Below are 22,955 nucleotides of genomic sequence, written 5' to 3' on the forward strand. Positions count from 1 at the left end.
TTATGTAGTGAATTAGCCCGGCTAATATACTATTAAAAAGTTAAAATATAAAAGAACGGAAGTTCATTTCGGATGCTCACTGAGAAACTTTTACCGTAACCTATTTTCTCTATATTTAATTAATCAGTAACTTTTCCGAACTGTCGGTCAGAAAGCTGGGTACCATAAATACACAAGTACGGTACTAAAGTCATTGTGTTTCACTGATATAGAGAAGTGTTTATTACCGGTGTTGTACTGAAATTACGGATAAAGCGACGTCGACGATAAGGTCACTGATTTTCGTAAATCAAAAAGATATCGCGTCCAGGCTATCTGAAAAATTTAATTAGCTTAAATTAATTCCATCGATGTTATCTGTGACGGTAAAAATATTACGGCGAACATCTACGTATTCCATCAGAATACTGTGATCTCATCGCGGTTTTACGGTCCCGTTTTCTTTTATTAAGAGAACAATAATTTTGGCTACCCGATGAAGAAAAAGCGTGTCAAAAAAATTGAACCTAACATTCACATCGCGTTTACTCTTAAATCTATACATCTAATCCTTAAATTCCTGTCAAATCCTCTCAGACCGAGTTAAAAAAACTCGAAAAAAAATAGTAATAAAAGAAGAAGAAAAAATAATGAAACACCGTAGCGGTAATAAAGTAGGTGCAGAAAACTGTGATGAAATTATTTTATAAAAGTCAATTTTTAACTCGGATATATATATTTATTATGGTGTTTTATGACGACATTTCACGATCAAATAGGCGTGCACGAGTAACAAAGGCCAGGTCTTTGATTGTAATTGTTGATGAACAATAATAAAAAACTGTCAATTAAATAATTATTAATTTAGTAACCATCCGGTCGTTATACGTACTTTTGTGAATTACATTAGTACAAACATATTCATGTAGTCACATCACATCTGAATCAGATGTCATATGTTTCAAGGTGACTGATTTTAAATTATTTTTGATTTATACAAACTTGTGTCGGGTGGGAGAGTGTGATCGAATAAAACTCTGGTCTTCTTTAGCACCGGTCTCAGTGTTTTAATTCGCAAGTCTTGTGTTATATTTCATTAAATTTTCTATATGTATATTTATATACAGAAAATTTCATATCGTTTTGTATTTGTGACAAAATTTTTAATCGACGACCTAAAGCGGCTTTGAAGGTAAATTTTCAACAAAATTAATCACTAAATTTTTATTTATCGATTACTTATATCGTCAAATATTTTTAATTTTAAACAATTAACTTTCATATTGGATTTTTTAAAACGATATAGTTTTTGTTTTTTGCTTTTCTTCTACTCTTACACCCGTTATTTAAAAAATAGAAATGAACTATAATCTCCTATATTCACTTTTTCCATGTTCTAGTAATTGAGATAATAATATCATGGTTTGTGTTTGTAGTACAGCCATGTTTTAATAATGGGTAAGCATTTTTACAGTTACAAGAAAATTTTTTCCGATTGATTATTATACGGTATAAAGAAAATAATTTAATTTTATTATTATTTTTTATTATGATTTTAAAAATGTATGTTTATATGAAGGCTTACATTTTATTATAACTATTTAACAATTTTTAAACCTTATTTGAATGCATGCTCTTGTTCGGTAATCTTCCTTAAAATGAAGCATACTGAAGAATTATACAACACACAGCGATAAACGAAATCTTTATAACACGCATACTTATAATTATAAGCAAAAGGCATAAAAAATATTGTACAGATTGTGTGATTCATTAAAATATATTTCTGAAGAATTCTGTTTAAAATTGTTCAAAATCAAATGTAGCAGTAGCGAATTAAATTAAAGCGAGTGATCATTATCGATGCTCACCATGTATTCTATTATCATTTGTATATTAAGCCTTTTGTAACCGGTTTAATTGAATTAAGATACATTCTTTACATTTTATATATGGTGGTATACTTATTTATAAATCAGTTTTTATATAAGTATGTAGTACGTGTTATACATTTTGCAGAAAATAAATTATTCTTTATATATGTATTATATTTTATTTTTTATATTATATTTCATTAAATTCACCGCTTAAGTTGAGTAGAACTTTTGTTAATTATCTCGATTGTCAGCTCATAAAGATTAAAATAAATAATACAATTGAGTAATAAATAAAATAAAATTCAGTGCATAATACTGAGAAAGAAGACGATTTTGTTACTGGTAAATGATCAAATACTGAATTTTTTTCAGTTTATCACAATTCAAAAGCTGATAATGTAGACTATGCCTTTTAAGCAGCACACAATAATGATTAGCTTTCTTTCTAATTTGTACTTTATTTTGTGAAAAAATGTAATGTAATTAACTTAATCGTTACTGAGAAATAAAAATATTCAGGAAATTACTAGTGGATGGGCCCATGGATTGTTAAATGATTGATTCTTAGGATATTTTTCAATAAAAAGAAGTTTCAATTTTGATTTTGAGGAAAGTAAAGAATCAAGAAATAATTTTAGTAAAACTTTATAAAAACAAAAACCAAGGATAGGTCAGTCGTCTGAAATATTTCTTCAGAAATTCAGTAAACTTGATTTTGGTAGTCGGTTGAGTCTTCTCTCACATGCCGTTAATTGAACCTCGGTGTCCAACAACATGGGTAATTTACATTTTAAAACCCATTTAAAATTTGTTATAATTTTAAATGAATTTAATCTTAGGTTTTAAAATTTTATAAAATAGCTCTCTGGACTGCTGAGTGCATGATGGGTTTAGCGTGATGGTATGTTAAAATATTCATTTTAAATTCTTTGTGATTTTAGTTTTATTCTAAGTTGTTTCGTTTACCCTAAAATTGCCTAAAGTTCTTATTACTGGAGGGAAAGAGAAACAAGATAAATTAAAGCATGTTTTTTCTTCAATAACAAGACAGGTGCGATTGAAGTGTTAGAAACATTAAAAAAAACTAATGGTGGAAACTATGACCAAAACCTTTATCAAAAATTTACTATACCATAATCTGGATAATTAAAATTTTTCTGTTCTTAAAATAATAAAATTCTGTTTATAAATAACAATGGACAAATGAAATTAGTGAAAATATAATTATTTTTCTAAATATACATTTTACCGATGATTGTAAGTCACAACATGATGGAGGTAATATTAATTTTGTAATACTTGTATATATTTTTATCCACATGAAGCACACTTATGATCAGTACATTTCCATCTGAGTAAAAACAGAAAGAGCTGGCCCTTTTCTATCAGTGACTATTGACTGGAAATTTATAAAGTGCTGCCTAAGTTTTATTTTGACCTACCGATGGTAGGTCAGATAGGTTGAATTGATTTTACGCTAATGACTTTACACAACTTTATATTTACCGGTATAAAATATAGCTAAACACGAATGATATAAATTTTGATTATGTTAATTTTTATTTACTTTTTAAGCAGTAACTTACAATAACTGTAGTGATTAGCTACTACAGACTAAAAGTATTCAATCACCTGCCATAAAAACTTCATTTTACATCAATGATGTATGAGATAATTTATTATGAGTTGCCCATCAGAATTTGTTTTCTGTACACCCTTCTGCATTATTTTATTAAACCTTATTCTGAAAAGTTCCAAATGTAATAAAACCTCTAATCAGACCTTACCATCAAGGAAAGTTCTTCGCTGTGATGTATGCAATAACTGTATTCTCCAAGATCCATTGCATTTATTACTTTTGCTAATCGCTTTTGGATAGTTAGTTTAAAATTAAATAGGATGGTCAAATAATCTTTGAAAAAAAAATACTTTTTAAATTTTCAAGTAAGTGCAGATACTGATGAACACTATGTCATGTAGATATAAGGTACTAGAATTACAAGCACTAATATATGTACTATATAATTATCATGTAGATATTATAAGAGTTTGTATCCACAAAAATACAGCTTCAACCATTAAATATAAAAACACATCCCTAAATGTGGTGAATTTGAGCTAGTTGAGGTAGGTGAAACATATTTTGCACAAAAATTAAGAAGGAAAAATTTTAAACTGAGACTTCATAATGCAAAATTACTATGAAAAAAAACAAGCGTGTACAATTAATTTATGAAGTACTACAAATCTGGATTGTACACTACAAGAAATTCCTTTTTTATTATTGTAAAAATATGAAAATTAAAATTTGATTCACTTAGAAAATTATCTCGGTATATTATTCAAAAATTATCTCGGTTGAAAATGTAAACAGAAAATTTCTTTATAACAGTCACTGAAGAACAATTGTTTTTGTTAATAAATGATTTTCAGCGACTTACTACTTTACCAGATAAAGTAATTTATCTATCAATTAAAATATACATTATAAAATAAAAAAAAAGTTTTTAAAAAATAAGTGTTCTTCAAAGATTGTGATTCGAGCAGGAAGTCTACAGCATATAGTAAAAGATGATATGTGAAATAGAGACCAAAAATATTTCTCAATTTTGTGTAATATTAACACCAGTGCATTTAAAAATTGTACGGTGTATTCAATTTTATACTAAGAAATCAATCATAATTTTTTTATTACAATATTTTCTGAAAACTTTTCCATCTACTGAAGCCACTTTTCTGCTTCATTAGCATAACAGGAAGGTAAATAATTAAAAATTAAAATTGTTTCCTGCCTGAAGATACAGTGAAATAGAACATTTTGACCTTGCATTTATAAGTAATCAGTTATTACTGATATTAGATATAATACAATGTTTGATTTCTGGTGTAAAATTAATCTGTTAATTTACATATAATAAGAATTACTTTTCAAGTACAATGACAGGTACAATGATCTTTCTTTACTAATATTTGAATTTATAAATAAATACTAGTGCTCTTTCTTCATGAAAAAAATGGAAATGGCTTAAATTAAATACTCAAGCAGCAATAGTTTAATCTTTGTATGAGATCATTTAATTATAATCAATTCACATAATCTAATGATTTGCATAACTAACTTGTAAAAGATGAAAGCTTTTATATCATTAAAAGAAAAAAATTTCTAAGAAAACTTTTTTCTCTGATTATTCAAATTATATCTTATTTCATCAGTTTGTTTCTGTAAAAAAATGTTGTACATTAATGATTTAACGAAGCTTTTGAAAAAGTTGAGCTGACACATTTTCAGAAGTTTTGTTTAAACTTTCACTTAATCAAATGTGACTAAAACTTCAAAATAATTTCGTAGGAAATTCTTTTCAATATGTCTGCTTTTGCTTATGACTAATTCACAGTAAAAAACAAGCTACTGGCTGTGACCTATAGGCTGCGTAACTAGGAAAAAATGAGGAAAAAAGTGTTTATTATTGAAATGGCCTAATTTAATAAACAAAATGAATAATAAAAAAAATTTGAAATAATAATGAATTTGCTGTTAAGGAGCATAAAAAGAATAACAAGATTTCAGTATTTTTGTCCATGATATTCAAAGTCAAAATTGTTTACAAAATATAAACAAATTCAAATTTTATAAATTAACTAATAACATATTTCAAAATATTTTCAGTCACTCTTGCAGTCATCTTCAATGACTGAGTCACTGCTCAATCTATAGTTGTAAATAACAAACATTTTGAACTGAAAATAGAATAATATAAAACACATCCAATAAGTTATGAAATATTTTTAAAGTAACAACATTTTTTTGCGGTAAACAATTACATACAGTCTGGTGTTCAGATATCTACATAAACGTTTAAATGCTGTCAAATAACTGATATTTGCTACTGCATAGAGGTTTCCTCATTTTTTTTGCATCACTCAAGAGCAGTTTGTTATTATTGCAGTGAAAATGACAATGCCATGAATAAAACAAAGGTTAAAATTTTAAATAATGTTAAATCCAAATAAAAACTAGTTTTTATTATTAGTTTCACTCTCACTTATCTGGAGATAAGTGAGAGTGAAAAAAAATAAATATTTTATCAAAATAAAATAAAAAAAATTTATCAAAAAAATTTACTTTTATTAATGTGGAAAAAAAAATTTTTTTGGCAAATGAGTTGTAAACAAAAACACTGTATGATAAAACTGTTTACTGATTCTTAACATATTCACCAGTGATCATAGATAGTTGTGATTATTTGTAATAATCAGAAGCATCTAAAGAGAGCAATTAATTGATTACATTTATTAGTAACAGGCAACAATCCCAATCACCTAAGGGGTTTTTAGTCCTTTTATGAGTTGATCATCTGCTCTTTCATTGATCTATTTGAATAGGTACAATGAGAATCAGGTTGACCACTGCACTGATTGTGATTCTGGACAAAGTTTTTTCTCATTAAGGAAGGTGATTTTGCCTTGAGCATTTCTTCTAGAAAATGAATGAAAACCCCCAAATAAATTAGCTACAAGCCTGTTAATTAGATTAATATATCCATAGAAACAGCTGAAAAGCTGTCTTTTAGTTGGCTTTTTCTTAGCTGAAGCTAAAAAGACAAAGAATTTAAGTTTTTGAAAATGTTATAGAAGAATGTTGAAAGTTAAGAGAGTTGAAAAAGTTTTTACTGAAAATGTACCAAGATGAACTAATAGAGGAAAAAAATACCTATGCTAATTTCTTTCTCTATCCATTTTGTCTTACTTGATCATATTGATCCATTTTAAACAAAGCCATTTGGTTTAGTTGAATCAGAATTTCTATTTTCTATTGATACACAAGAAGTTAAAATTTGTATTTTAATTATTAAGAGTAAACATTTAGTTGGTACTGATGAAATCCCTGCTAGTATTTCAAAAGAAGTCATAGATGCTACTATTGCCCCTCATACAAATTTAATTAATGAATCTTTCAGTAATGGAAAATTTCCCAGCTGCTTTAAGACACCCATTGTTATTCTCCTACTTAAGAAAGGTTTGGCACTTAATTTAGCAAATTGTAGGCCGTTTATATTATTTTCCATACATTCTAAGTCTTTGAAAGAATTATGAAAAACTGACTTTTCACATTTCTTGAAAAGTGTAACATATTAAAAAACTTACAACATGGTTTTAGAAAAAAATTATTTACTGAAGCCATTTCCTAGTTTCTAGAAAATATTTTAAATTGTAACAAAAAGATCCCCATTTTCAATTTTTTGAAGTTCAGCCAAGTATTGATTTTTCCCCGCTTTTTTTACTGTTTAGATTAAGTAGATATGGTATCACAGGAGCTGCCAACAATCAGTTAAAAATCATACTTTATCAACTGTAAACTGGTAGCTGAAATTTTATCTTTTGATAAGAATACACATGTAAAATTTAAATGTTCACTTCAAGATGTATAGTAATGTGCAAATAAATTTTAAAGCAGATGTTATTTAATAAAAAATAAATATTTAGAAAAAATCATACCTGTACAATTTGTGAATATTAGTAATTAATGTTTCCTCCTTTATTCTTAATCACTTCATATGCACAATGTGACATCAATTCTACTAGTGTATTATAGATTTTTTTGTTTTTTCATCATGATACGATACTGATGTTATTGTTTTAATGAGATAAATTTTTGTGGTACAATTCATTTTTGAGAGTTGTTTTTTGACTATTGCCCAAAGATTTTCAATTGGGTTTAAGTCTCCGTAGTTGCCTGGTCACAGGAGCACTTTAATGTTTCCCTCTTTGAAGAATTTTTTTACTTTTTTTGGCATTATGGCAAGGTGCCAAATCTTGTTGGAAGACTGACTCTGTTTCCATGTGGGAATTTATTTTGAAGTTGTGTCACAACCCTTTCCTTCAGAATCTTGTTATATCCATCATTTTTCAACATACCATCTACTGGCAGTAATTAACAAGGCCTTCAATTGTGAAACAGTCCCAAAATATTATTTTCTCGGGATGTTTAACTGATTGTTGGATATGGAACGGAACGCAAGAATGGCGGGAGTTTCAATATTTCTCCCTACAGATCGCAAAGCCTGGATAATGTCCCTTGCTGCTGTATCTTTCTATTATCGGGCGGATTTCATCGGTTATTTAGTGGCGGTTATAAATTTTAAGTTTTGTTTATGGACGGATTTGGTAATTTGCGTTCCTATCCGTATGGACCATCGTGAAATTTATTTACTGGTTCTGACCGTGAGAGACTAAGCTTTTGAGCCTAGTAGTCCCGGCGTGATTCCCCTTCAGTCCATCCACTGAAGTCCTTTCGGTACCAGCACCTATGGGCTAGTAGGAGTGCGCCTACCGGAGTCCTAGTTATTTGGTGGGAGAAATGCGCCCCGTTCTCCGGAGGGAGTCGCATATGCTGACTAAATAAAATTGTGCTCTTCGTGGGACGGTGTGGGGTGTTGTCTAGCTTTTTATAGTTTTAACAAAATTTAATTACGAAAACGGTCACTTTCGCGGCCGGAATTTTCGCGCGGTTTCCATTTATAGGTTACGCGATATAGAGGCTCCTAGGCCTGGTTTGTCATTTTTTGACTCTCGTACCGCCTCTTCAAGGTGGTTCGTTTAATACGGCCGTTTTCTTATACCCTGTGGAGTACGGTCCTCTCGGCAGATGTCTCGGAGATGGCCGTGTTCGGGCACGGCTGCTCTACCGAACAGTCTGCGTGCCTGCGCCACCCCCACCTCGGATACGGTGTGTAGTCCCGCATCGTAGCGAAGAGTGACGTTTCTGATGAACCACGGTGCTTCAAATATCGTCCGCAACGCTATGTTTTGGACGGCTTCTAATTTCTTTTGAAGCGTGGAGTTTAACAAAACTCCCCATGCCGAGTAAGCATCGTTAGCATATTAGAATTAGTAAGCATGTTAGAATCGGCAGGACGTATAGCCTAAAAATGAGCAATTTGGTCGCCAGTGGATATGGGTTGGCACTGTTCAGTACTGGGTATAGTGAGGCCCTGACGGCCTTTGCCCTTTCGGTCACCTATTTAACATGTTCTCCTAAGGTAAGCCGTTTGTCCAGGACTACTCCCAGGTACTTGACTGTTTTCCCAAAGGGAATTTTCTCTCCTGAGATTTCCAGCTGCCTGGCTGGAGCATGTGTCTTGTATGTGAACATCACTGCCACCGATTTTTCACCGTTGACCTTGATTCTCCACATATCGAGCCACGACTCTACTAGATCCAATTGCCGTTGGAGTCTTTCGATCGCGTTTGTTGGATATGAGCCAGTGATGTATTTTCATCGAATGCTTTTCTAACATATGAAACCCTTTGCCCCTGAACATAAAAATATGACTAGTTGGAAAACATAACATTTTTCCAGTCTTCTTTGGTCCAGTTAGCATGTACTTTGATCCATAACAGTCTTTTTTGCACATTGCTGGTGTTAAAAGCTGCTTTTTAGATGGCCTATGAGCTTTTGGTCCAGCTGCAAGAAATTGGAATCTAACAGTTGTCACGTGTAAATCTGTTCCACTGGCTGCTAATTCTCTATTTAAGCCCGCAGCATATAATTTTTGATCAAGTTTACTTTTTTTTCACTAATATCTGATCCTGTGTTGGAGTAGTTATTCTTTTTCAGCCATATTTGCGTTTTCTTTGAGGTGAAAAGGAACCAGTTTCTTTAAATTGTTTTAAAATAGCATTCACTTCCCTACTCCAACACCACACTCAAAAGCTATTTGTTGTTATGTTATACTAGTATGCATAGAGAATCAATGCTCTCCTGGAGTTATGTATATTATTATTTATTCAAGACACACAGAAAAAAATAAATATGATTTTATAATAAAATATATAAAACACCACTCTTAAAATAAACGCACTAAAAAATAATTTTAGATGGTATCTCAGAATGGATTTGACAACAAGCTTTGATAGCGATATGTAAGATTATGTGAAAGTCATAGCTTCAAATCAAAAATCTGATGTTTTGGAAAATGTCCACTTCTCACTTAACATCCAAGTGGAGGTTATTTACTAGCTCATAAGTATCATGATTCAACGGAAATAAATACTGAATGGTTGTATGAAATTTGAATTTTTGCCTCAGACATAGAAAAAATAAATTCGTTCAGTTTAATCAATTGAAACGACAATATCACAAACATGGATAATTCTTTCACTAAAAAAATATGCATGTAAACGTGGTTGCATAAAACCAAAGGGGCATTTTTTCATTAATTAACACATTTTAGCGACTTGAAAATGTTGCTAAAATGTTTGGTCATCAGGAACAAACCTGCATGTAAAATTTAAGAGCGAATGGATAAGCGAAAGTGCTTCAAAATTCGACTGAAAGGTTCCGTACCATGATCTCACATACACAGTCCAAGAGCGAGTTAATATAAGAGTGGTAAAAATGAAATAAACTTTCACAAAACATTATTTACATCATGAACATTGCTAAATAACCTTTCTTTTCCTGTTTAGCCTCCGGTAACTACCGTTTAGATAATACTTCAGAGGATGAATGAGGATGATATGTATGAGTGTAAATGAAGTGTAGTCTTGTACATTCTCAGTTCGACCATTCCTGAGATGTGTGGTTAATTGAAACCCAACCACCAAAGAACACCGGTATCCACGATCTAGTATTCAAATCCGTGTAAAAATAACTGGCTTTACTAGGACTTGAACGCTGGAACTCTCGGCTTCCAAATCAGCTAATTTGGGAAGACGCGTTCACCACTAGACCAACCCGGTGGGTGATTGCTAAATAACCAAAGAACAATAACCTCACATTACACAGACAACTTAAAGAATGGGTGTGGTCGAGCATTGTATACATAGAAATAAACAAAAAATTCCCTGTATTCGGATTGCTTTGCACGCTACTTTAAACCGTAGAGTGCCACAGAGTTTTCCATGGTCCGTTGCTTTTTTTATTGTTCATTAAGACCAGCCTCAAAATCTTAAATCACTCAAGGTAGTCCTCCTCGCATATGACACAAGTATTTCTATATCTGTAAATAATTATTTTAAAGGATTTGAAAATTCTACTATAAGAATTAAAAAACTATTCAATGGATGGATTGTAACCAACTAACTTTATATATGGATAAAATCGCTACATCATGCTTCTCAAGTAGACGTAACATTGATGATCGTATGGTTAGATTTCCTATTAATGATAACTATAGTACTTATGTTGGCGATAAAGCAAAATTTCTAAATTTTGTTTGACGAAGAGTTCCCTTGGGATAATTAAATCGATTACATTTTCTTCAAAGTCGAACCATACTGTTTTGCTTTGATAAATCTTATAAAATGCTAAGTTAATCAGCATTGTAAATATTTTTTATTCTTATGTATGTTCCTGTCTAAAGTAAAGTCTTGTCTTGTGGTTCCCTCAAAAAGTTAAAAGAGTTTTTAAAGCACAAAAATGGGTTGTCAAATCATTGATTGGCGTCCTGAAGTAGAAATCGTTAGACGGATATTTAGAAAATTAAATATGTTAACTTATCTTAGTGTTTATGTTTATGAACGTGCAATCTTGCACGTTCTTAAACATAAACAAGTACAACAGTGCAAGTCTTCTTGCATGAAGACAACGGAGCTGTTTTTATATAACAACACAATACTTCGGCTCACAACTAAGGGTATTATTATGCTTCCATTGCCATTTTCAACAATTTACCAAACCATTTGAAAAAACTTCCCAACAGTATTAGTTTGCCGATGAATTTTTAATACTAATTAAAAAGATAATCATGCTGTTTCTGTACATTCTCAACCTATTAATAAATATCTGCTCAAAATAATTTTCAGTAATGCCTTCTGATTTGAAAATTGTTTGGGTAGTAACTTTTTATATTTAGTGCGTTTATACTGACATTATTTTATGTGTTTATATTTTAGATAATTAATATGGGCTTTAATCTGACAATCTTTTATTTCTTAATTTATGTTTTTTTAATTATTTATCTTGCAATGACGAGATCTATATAGCGTATTATTACGCACCGATAAGAATCAAAGATTTATTTTATTTAATGTGCAAGGAAAAAATTGTAGGGAGACAGGTTAGAATGCATTAAGCGAGTAATTAAACGGGGTAGGACGTAACACATATATGTTGAAATTAAAATATTACTGTTGAAGGAAAGGGAGAGCCGAATCGAAACGGTCAAATGACTATTAACGAAATGTTATGATATTAAAATTATTCACCCTCTTAAGAAATTATTTACCGAATTATAACATAAAGTAACATTTCTGAACGAATCAAACTGTTAAACTCAGCCTATCTCCAGAATTTGGTGGAACGGGTTAATACACGTGTTCAATACTTCACATCGTCGATAGGGAAAAGTAATTCTTTATCATAGCATTGCAATCTTGCGGATTATTAGTGAAACACCAACAATGTATTTCATTTATCAGCTAAGAAGAGGAAACTAATGGATGTTATTAATTTTTACTAACTTATGTATAATTAATATCGGTATTTCTTGTGGCTATAAATGCCGTATCATTGAACTCGTCATTCATTTTTTATAATTGTTATGACGTAGTTTTTAACTTAAAGGTATGAATGACAAAGGAAAACGCGGATTTTTTAAGAATTATCAATTAGTTTTATACAGAATATATTCTACTCGTGAAAGTAATGGAAAAAAATCATATAAACATATGTCATAAAATGTTTCGATTGCGAGTTACAGCTAGTGAAATGTTTTGCTCGGATTTCAGCTACCCCGGTGAAATGAGGTTGTACTAAAATTTTTAGGACCTTAATTGAGAGACCAAATCAGTGATTTCTTATGGTTTTTGACCAAAAAATCGAATAAAATAGGTCGCAGAACCGTATCTGCAGTAATTTTTGAGAAATCTGGTGTAAAAAACCTGCTTTTTATGTTTAACGTACAATAACTATGTTAAATAAACACGTAAAATTTATATACAAAACTTGTACAGAATTTATTTTTCAAAAAAAATAGTGTAATATCACTTGAATAAAACAAAGAAAAGTTAGAAAAATTCGAATTTTATTTAGAAACAGTACAATAGACCAAAGTGCATTATACGTATCAATTTATAATACATGTTCAAAAATGAGTCCGCCATTTTCTATACATTTCTTGGCACGCTTCTGTACTGCTTTGGTTGTTCTTTTTAGTTCTTCAGGGTTATCCTTAGGTTGCTCAGCCGCATCCATAATGCGGAAAATTAATTCCTCATGAGAATGACTGTATTTTTTTTTAATTTAAAATATCTTTCATCCACCCTGAAGCAAGAATCTAAAGGTGTTAGATCGGGCAATCTTGGTGGCCCGGAATGTGGATCTCCACGACCAATCCATTAATCAGCGAAATGATGATTTATGTGAGTGGAAACGGCACAAGAGAAGTGGGATGGCGCGCCATCGTGCCGGAAGTATACTTTGCGTCTCAGCCCTAGAGGAACTTCTTCAAGCAGGTACGACAATTCTTCTTGAAGAAAGTGCAAGTAGACCTCAGCATTTAAACATACCTGGCCGCTTAAATATGCTTATATTTATGTACGGTGTAACCAGCTGATTGTGAAGAAGGCCGCACCATACATTATTGACGGTAAATCGGTGTTGAAAACTGCCTTCCACCGTTTCATGAGGATTTACTTCTACCCATGTTTGCTCATCGCGTAAATTGTTAATGCCATCTTTAGTGAAAGTGGCCTCGTCGGTAAACAAATTATACTTATAGAGTTGTCGATTTTGTATTCTTGCAGTTGCAGAACTCCAAGCGAAGCGGACCGGCTGCTGGTTGTAAATGTTCAACTGGCTATTTATGATAAGGATAAAATATGTTTTTTAAGTGTCCTCTAAACCATCAAATGCGAAACTCCGATCCGCTCAGAAAGACACCGTGTACTGATGCCTTTCATTCTTTTTCCTGTTTAGCCTTCGGTAATTACCGTTCAGATACTTACGAGGATAAATGAGGATGATATGTATGAGTGTAAATGAAGTGTAGTCTTGTACAGTCTCAGTTCGACCATTTCTGAGATGTGTGGTTAATTGAAACCCAACCACCAAAGAACACCGGAATCCACGATCTAGTATTCAAGTCCGTGTAAAAATAACTGGCTTTACTAGGACTTGAACGCTGGAACCCTCGACTTCCAAATCAGCTGATTTGGGAAGACGCGTTCACCACTAGACCAACACGGTGGCTCTGTGTACTGATGCCTGGACTACGGTAAACTGCACTAATAAAAATTTCATCAATAACAGCATCGTTCTGGACAGATCGATCGTAGCCGGTACGGATACTAGGTAGTGAACCTGTTTCCCGAAGATTGCGAAAAGTCGCGCTAATTTTTTTAGGATCTGGAATCCTACGATTCGGAAAACGTATTTCATATTCTACTGCAGCAGCTGTAGCATTAACATTACACACACCCGAAATGAATACCATATCAGCGTATTCCTCTGTTGTAAATAAGCATGGCATTATTTCAATTGCAAACCGATCACGTTCAAAGTAAAATTCACAGAACACCTTCGCTGACGACAGCACATTTCACAGAACCCGATATTCTTAATGTACCTAACAGAATAATTTAAAAGCTTATACAGTATTGCGCATTGCTGATCAGCTGTTGTTATTTTATTGGCAACTTTGAAATAATAATTTTTCGTATTTCTGTCATTAATAAAATAAATTATTATTTAAGTAATTTGAATTTATAATTTTTGTGTGATCCCAGTTTTTTAAATTTTTTAACAGTAAATTTATTTTAAAAAAATTGTCATATCACTTATTTATTTGTTTTTACATTAAATAAGTACTTTTCTGACAAATGTAATAATGTACTGTTTCTAAATAAAGTTCTAATTTTTCTTTGTTTTATTCATCTTATATTACACCATATGGTTCAGAATTAAATTCTCTACAAGTTTTGTTTAAAGGTTTTACGTATTTATTACCCATTTAACACAATTGTACGTCAAGCACAAAAAAAACAGGAAGTTTTACCCCAATTTATTCGTTTTCATCTTATTTTATTCGATTTTTCAGATCAAAAATCATAAGAATTCATTAATTCTGCCCCTCGATTAAAGTCGTGAAAATTGCAGAACGACCTCATTTGACTGGGGTAGCTGAAATCCGAGGGAAATATTTCACTAGCCGTAACTCGTAAACGAAGCATTTTAGGACATATTTTTATATGAATTTTCTCATTATTTTTACGAGTAGAAAATGTCAGGAAAGTCCCAGGAAAACTTTGTTACACACTCTATGTAAAGTTCCGTAACGCAAACCTTTGAAAAATTATCTACCGATTTTATATAAAATTCTATTAATGTACATCATTTAAGAAATGGTTCCATTCCTTGAATTTAGATCTTCCTCGTAGTTAAAGCTAAACTTACCACTATTTCTATTAATTATTTCAATAAATGAATACTGTATTGAAATAGTACACTTTCAATGTACCGAAAAGTGAATAACAGTTACGTCGATAGAAAATCTGGTTGTCTTCAATTTTGGAATGTCTTACTTGGGGTTTTTGAACGTACACTATAAACACTATAAAGCCAGTAGACTTAAGTCAACTCAGTGACAATATATTCTTAAAAATGAATTCGTTTCTGAGGCTTTGTAATTAATTAATTTTACCGCTAAGCTGATGCATTCATCAGAATCATTTAACCTATTGAAAAATGGTTTTTAAGGAGATAGCTTTAGGCGAGGTCTTTACCTCGCTTAGATTTTAAATAACCAGAAACTTAGATTAATCTTAAGTCTAAAAGTTTTAGATACCTCGCTAGGATTTTAGGTAACTTTAAGAGGTCTGGTGCAACTCTTCAAAAAAAAAAAAGAAGAAAATTAGATCAAAACGTTTTTTCTCAAAAAGAAAACCAGCTTTTACACTTTAAGTCAGATACATGCGTTTATTAAATAAGTAACCCGTCATGTTTCTAATCTGGGAATTTCGATTAACGAGAAAATAGATGCAAAACGTGGTGTATTTGTAAGTAACATTATATTTTTTCGGTAAGTACTACGTGTTACGTAAATAAAACCGCCCATTTGTTTTCTTTAAACGTTGTTTATAGAATGTAGTTTTGTGTTACAGAATTTCATCGTAACATTTAGAAATGCTGTGTGGAAGATCCTTTTTTTCTGGTGACAACCTTGAACCTACCAATGATCTGATTATTTTTCGTCTTTTCCTTCTCAAGAAAATATCTCAAAACAATGACAAAAATATCAGAAAAAAGTTTTGAAATTTGATTATCTTTTCATGTTTGACTTCCATATTAATAAATAAATTATCTTTATAACTGTTATAATGCTTTTTTTTTCAGATGGCTGTTTTCAGCGGAAATAATGAGACAAAGAAAAAATTCATGGCGTCCACAAATGAACTGGTTATTTCTGGCATGTCCGGTCTGTTTCCGGATTCAGAAAACATTTTGCATTTTCAAGAAAACATTCTTAACAAAGTTGATTTGACCTCTGAGGACGAAAGAAGATGGAAAAATGGTTAGTATTTATGTTCAAAAGAATAATAAAATCATAATTGTATAACTTTCTCTCTCTCTACCAGTAATATACGGTAATATAATATAAATTATGAAAAAAACGGTAATAATGTTGATAAAATTTAAAAAATATTGTTGAATGAATAACGATATAAAAAATATAATAGTAAATAACATGGGAATCAACGAATATAGTCGACAAGCAAGGTGCATTTTCGGAGTTTACGAACTACTGCTGTGTACAGTCACGTTCCAGTGGTACTAGTGAAGTAATTGCGACTTATGCCGTGAGATTAGATTACTGTTATAAACATCATTTTCTATCGGTATGAACGCAGACACATATCTTGACAATGTTACAAAACATTATGTTATCTATTAGGCTTTATTTATATTAATTTCATATTAATGAATTAATTGATGTCGTTTTATTTTCAACGTTTAATAATAAAACATCAGTTTTCTTCTGCTTAATTACGGCTTTTTTCCGTATTTTCCTTTTTTATTTCTCTTCTTTGTTTGTTCTTCCAAATTATAGAATACTAAGTCGCACATAGTTTTAAGATAAATTTCAAAATTTTATGGTTTTTAGAAAACGCTTACAACGGAATAAAATAGCATGACAGAAATATATATCGAGTAAGCCGGCATTTGCGAAGAAAAAAATCGCGCTAGTGGACTTCGAATGCTAGTTCTCGCCAAATCTGTCAGCACATATAATGACGGTTTAAGCGTATAAAAAGTGAGACCGACAGACGACGAACAAGTAAAAGAACGAAATGTAACGATGCGACTTAAGGCTATCAGAGAAAACCGCAACGTTTAACGTAAAATCTTTTCTATGAAAGGCCGCGTGTGATCGGGAATGTCAATAAATTTGTTTCTACAGTGGTACACGATAAGTTTACACATTTATATAGTCGATTATAAATAAATGTTTTTTACCTGGTATTTCACACTGTGCATGCGACCCATTTCTTGGAAATACCGGTAGATATCACCTAATCTTTGCATTCTCTTTTGATTCCGCAACATTAGTTATTGTTAAGGTATGGCCGATCACGGACGTTTGTCTAATTCACAGCGCGCTTTAGCTGCGCGTCTTTATGCTGAATCAAAAAGTGTTACAGTGACTCAGCAAGAATTTCGAGCTCATTTTAACACTCGATGGACTCTAACAAGACCGTAAATTTGAAGAAGAAGGCAGCATAAAAGAAGAGAAGCTCCCGTTCCTTCTCCGGAAAATATCGAAGCACTTCGAGTTTCCATGTAACGTAGTCCGGGAAAGTTTACACGGCGAGCTTCACGAGAAATGGGAATATCTCGTGGTACAGTAGAAATAATGTTGCACAGTGATCTCAAGCTGTTTCCATACAAATTAGTATAGAAACAGGTTGACACAACCTAAAAAGCAAAATATATTGGAGTTTGCATAGTGGTCGGAAGGGAAAGATGATGTTCTGTTCAACACTTGGTATTCAGACGAGTCTATTTGCATATTGATGGGACTGTAACAAACAAAATATCCGCTTTGGGCGACAGTAGCTCCACAAATCGTACATGAAAAACAACAACATGGATCTAAAGTAACCGTTTAGTCAGTTTTATCCAGTCACGGATTGATAGGGCCAGTATTTTTCAACGATACAGTTAATTCTCAACGTTATTTGGATATATTAAACAATGATTTTCTACGCAAACTGCTTGCGACTGAGTTGCCTATAGAAACTTAACGGTTTATGCAAGATAGTGCAACTCCTCACATCGCTAATGTTGTGTTGGATTTTATAAATTCAGTTTTGGGTAATCGAGTAATTTCAAATCGCTATCCGGGCCGCCAAAATGGAAGATACTCTTTGCCACCTTTGAGCCCGGATTTAAATCCTTGTGAATTTTTTTATGAGGATGATTAAAAGAGAAACGTTTCCTGTTAATACCCGCAGATCTCATGTAAATGCATGCGCGGATAGTTCAGTTGTGTGAACAGATTCAAGAGGACTTGTATCGCAGAGTCATCAGAAACGTACACATTTGCCTTGAAGAGGTTGTTAGGCGTAATGGCGGCTGTATTGAACACCTTATGCGGTAAAAGAACTTTCATATTAAATTTAAAAATGAATATCTAATCCAAAATTCAAATGTGTCAACTTATTGTGTGCCAGGCAAGAATCTGAAAACGCCCGGCGTAGCTAGTAGTTCGGCTGTCGAGTCTGGCCATGTTTTTTATTAAAATCAATTTTGGCTGCACGAGAGTGGAAATTAAAATTGATGAGTGTTGAATGTGTTTTAAAAGAGATTTGAACAGATGTTTTGTCATGACAAAAGCAATTAAAGCAATTGTTAAATTCTGATTATAATCGATACAATTTCTGACGCTGGCAAAAAATGAAATTTTTTAAGTTAATTATTGTATTTATATTTTTCAAAACAATAAATAATAAAACCAAAATTATTTATTACCGATTCCAAAATTTTCGTCAGCACACTCATTACTCAGGATTTAATGTTTAAACAAAAATCTTTGAGAAAACTCAATAACCCTCAGATCTAAATTGGTAAAATGTATTATGTTCTTCAATTATTACTGTTGAAGAACATAAGAAAGAAGCCGTATTAAGAAACGGAGTCCGACAAGGATGTTCCCTATCTCCGTTACTTTTTAATCTTTACATGGAACTAGCAGTTAATGATGTTAAAGAACAATTTAGATTCGGAGTAATAGTACAAGGTGAAAAGATAAAGATGCTACGATTTGCTGATGATATAGTAATTCTAGCCGAGAGTAAAAAGGATTTAGAAGAAACAATGAACGGCATAGATGAAGTCCTACGCAAGAACTATCGCATGAAAATAAACAAGAACAAAACAAAAGTAATGAAATGTAGTAGAAATAACAAAGATGGACCACTGAATGTGAAAATAGGAGGAGAAAAGATTATGGAGGTAGAAGAATTTTGTTATTTGGGAAGTAGAATTACTAAAGATGGACGAAGCAGGAGCGATATAAAATGCCGAATAGCACAAGCGAAACGAGCCTTCAGTAAGAAATATAATTTGTTTACATCAAAAATTTATTTAAATGTCAGGAAAAGATTTTTGAAAGTATATGTTTGGAGTGTCGCTTTTTATGGAAGTGAAACTTAGACAATCGGAGTATCTGAGAAGAAAAAATTAGAAGCATTTGAAATGTGGTGCTATAGGAGAATGTTAAAAATCAGATGGGTGGATAAAGTGACAAATGAAGAGGTATTGCGGAAAATAGATGAAATAAGAAGCATTTGGAAAGATATAGTTAAAAGATGAGACAAACTTATAGGCCACATACTAAGGCATCCTGGAATAGTCGCTTTAATATTGGAAGGACGGGTAGAGGGAATAAATTGTGTAGGCAGGCCACGTTTGGAATATGTAAAACAAATTTTTAGGGATGTAGGATGTAGAGGGTATACTGTAATGAAACGACTAGCACTAGATAGGGAATCTTGGAGAGCTGCATCAAACCAGTCAAATGACTGAAGACAAAAAAAAAATGTATTATTTTCCCTGTTTGTTAATGCGTTTTTTTTAAAATTTTATTATCAAACATTACTAAATACCTCAATATTTACCAGAGTATGAAATATTTATGTATTTTCCATCGAAATATTTAAAAATGTATTTTTCACACGCTATAAGTTTTAACTCTTATTAAAAAAAAATAAAATAAAAAATGGAAATTTTATCGGGCATCTCCTGTAATTAATTGACAAAAATAAATATATATTTCGGAAATAAATAAATGTTTCCCATTTGAAGAACTCTGAAATTTATTGTAATACAAACTATGCTAGTAGAGAATATCTATTTTTCATTTACAATAGTTTTCGTAAAGTAATTGTTATAATTAGTTTTTGTATTTTTTTTATTCCCTCTCAATTCATAATTTTTTTTTCTTATTTGATTCGGCAGTCTTACAGAGCTTCAACATTTTAATCTCGGGTTCTAACCAGATTTTTTGAAACTTAGGACTAAAGAATAAATTTTTAGAATTTTTTAGAATTGCTGAAAAATTCTACAATAGACTTTTTTTATTATCAAAATATTTATCGTTCGCTTAGTTATAGAATTGCAATTGTTTGAATTAATTTATTAATAATCCGATGAATTTTCTAATAAAAGCGAACGATCTACGATCGATTAGAATAGCTTTATTCAATAGATTGTCACTGTACTAATAGAAAATACAAATACAAAAGCATGCAAAAAGTTAGGTTGTCGGACGGTAAACTGCAAATCTGATTGCGATTGAAATTTATTCTTTCTGCGGTATCAGTCACTTACAGGAAGTTAGAAGCTGCGTGGTCGGTTGAAGTACTGTGGTCTTGAGCACGGTAGACGGCACCGTAAAACATTTCGAAACTATATAATTATAAAATATATAAACAATATTTTATATTTATTAATATAGTATCATTATATACGTATAATATTATATTTATTTCTATATCGATAATAATCTGCTAAAAATAAATCGGAAGAAGCCCGTACAGATTGGATTCCAAATCAAATTATTCGGAAGCCTCTACAAGGTCTCATTAATTCATATCGATCTAACTGCAATTTTGTTTTTCTTAATTCGCTGATAAATTATTTATAACTTCAGAATCGATTTTTTTTTATGTTAATTCTTTTAGTACAAATGTTACCAAACACTTCCATAAAAATCGGATCAGTTAATGACTACTTTATCTCACAGAAATTGGTTTTTATGAATCATTCGAACGGTAAAACTTGGCCATCATCTTTCGTCAATAAATCTAATTTATTTATCATAAATTATCGTTTATCCTGGTTCCCGAATTAGAATTATATTTAATTTATTTCAATTACTTTTTTACAGTTCATGCTGAAATTCCTAGAAGATCTGGAAAGGTGTTAGAAATAAGTAAATTTGACGCTTCGTTTTTTGGTATACCTTATAAACAGGCACACATCATGGATCCATTGTGCCGATTACTCATAGAGAAGTCATATGAAGCCGTTGTCGATGCGGGTACGTTTATTTATTTCCTTAACCGATTCTCAGATTATTTTAGCAATAAGTAAAATAATTACTATATTTTAAATAATTAATTTTCAAAAAGAGAGTGTATACGAGGTGTGGCTATTAAATAACGAGACTAAATCTGCTACAGAAGAACTGCGCATGCGCCAAATTCGTACGACCGATAGCTGTGTAGCATGAAGCATTCTCTTTCGATTGTTGCAACTGCAGTTTCTGTAGACAAATTAGTCTGGCCGTGGCCTTCGTTTGGATAACATCTGTTTTTTTTTTTTGTTTTACCGAAAAAATGATAAGCATTTTATTAGAGCAAAGAACTGTCGTGAAATTTCAAATGAAACTTGGAAAAACTGCTACTGAAACTTATCTTTTATTAAAAATAGTATATGACAATTAATGTCTATCACGTGCGCGGGTTTTTGAGTGGTTTAAGCGTTTCCAAAATGGCCGAGAAGACGTTGAAGATGATCTTCATCCGGGTCGCCCTTCCACGTCAAAAACGGATAAAAATATTGAAAAAAAAATGGTAATCTGATCCGATCTGACCGTCAGTTAACTATTCTTATCTTTATTCAAAGTCCTTGCTCAACTCCGTGACAAAATAAGAAAAAACTACCCGAATTGTGGAAAAACAAGTCATGGGTTCTTCATCAGGACAACGCACCGGCTGACACTGCATTGTCTGTCAAGACGTTTCTAACCAAGTATAACATCCCAGTGTTAGACCACCCGTCTTATTCGCCTGAAATGGCACCATGTAGCTTTTATCTGTTCCCCAAAGTCAAATCTGCATTAAAAGGAACAAGATTTCAGACCGTTGAAGCTGTGAAAGAAAAAGCGACACGCGTCATGAAAGAACTCAGAGAAGATGACTTCTAGCACTGTTTCGAATAACTGAAAATTCGCATGGAGCATTGTAGAGCTAGTGGAAGGGTGTATATTGAAGGCGATAATAACTAAATATGTGTAAATTTAAAACAGAATATTTTACAGCATTAGTCTCATTATTTAATAGCCACACCTCATATAAACCTCTGTTAGAGAATAAAGCTTACAGAAGACAACTATTTTTTTTTACTTCCGACTTTTTGCCCTACTAGTAGGTCTGTATATAAAGATACTAAAATGTTATATATGGATATTCAGGGCATGAATCTAAATTAGTATGCAGAGGGTAATGATTTTGAATATTTCATAAAAATTTACGGTGCTTCACTTCAAAGTTTAGCCGAATAGAGGTTACAATTGAGGAATTATGTCTTAATATTTTGGCAGTTTTTGGATATCGGAATAGTAGTCTCTTAACCCACTGCCCTTAGCTTCTTTGTTCTCTCAGATTAATCATAAACCCTGGTGGTGTAGTCATTTGTGTGAATGTCAATGCAGTTTTTAAGAAAAGAAATTTTAAGTTATTTTACTATTGAAGATGAATTCAAAGTAGGCAAAATAAATATTTTAATCAGAAAATCAGTAAACCTATACCTGTAGTCGGTGTTCATAATCTACCAAATAGTGTCTTTAAACTTTCACAGAGTATTTAGTAGGT

The 22,955-nt window shown here is 31.8% G+C and overlaps 1 protein-coding gene across 1 annotated transcript in view; it reads left to right on the forward strand.

Annotated features, from left to right (window-relative positions):
* Positions 1-1,007: 1,007 nt before the first annotated feature.
* LOC142323491 (fatty acid synthase-like) overlaps positions 1,008-22,955 on the forward strand; it is a 232,107-nt gene continuing 210,159 nt past the window's right edge. Inside the window, exons 1-3 of the mRNA XM_075363214.1 lie at positions 1,008-1,171; positions 16,192-16,369; positions 21,248-21,400. Coding sequence (XP_075219329.1) covers positions 16,192-16,369; positions 21,248-21,400 — 331 coding nt within the window. The 5' untranslated portion in view covers positions 1,008-1,171. The remainder of the gene's footprint in view (positions 1,172-16,191; positions 16,370-21,247; positions 21,401-22,955) is intronic.

The sequence above is a fragment of the Lycorma delicatula genome, chromosome 4 (genome assembly GCF_047948215.1).
Source record: "Lycorma delicatula isolate Av1 chromosome 4, ASM4794821v1, whole genome shotgun sequence".
In the NCBI taxonomy this organism is placed as follows: Eukaryota; Metazoa; Arthropoda; class Insecta; order Hemiptera; family Fulgoridae; genus Lycorma; species Lycorma delicatula.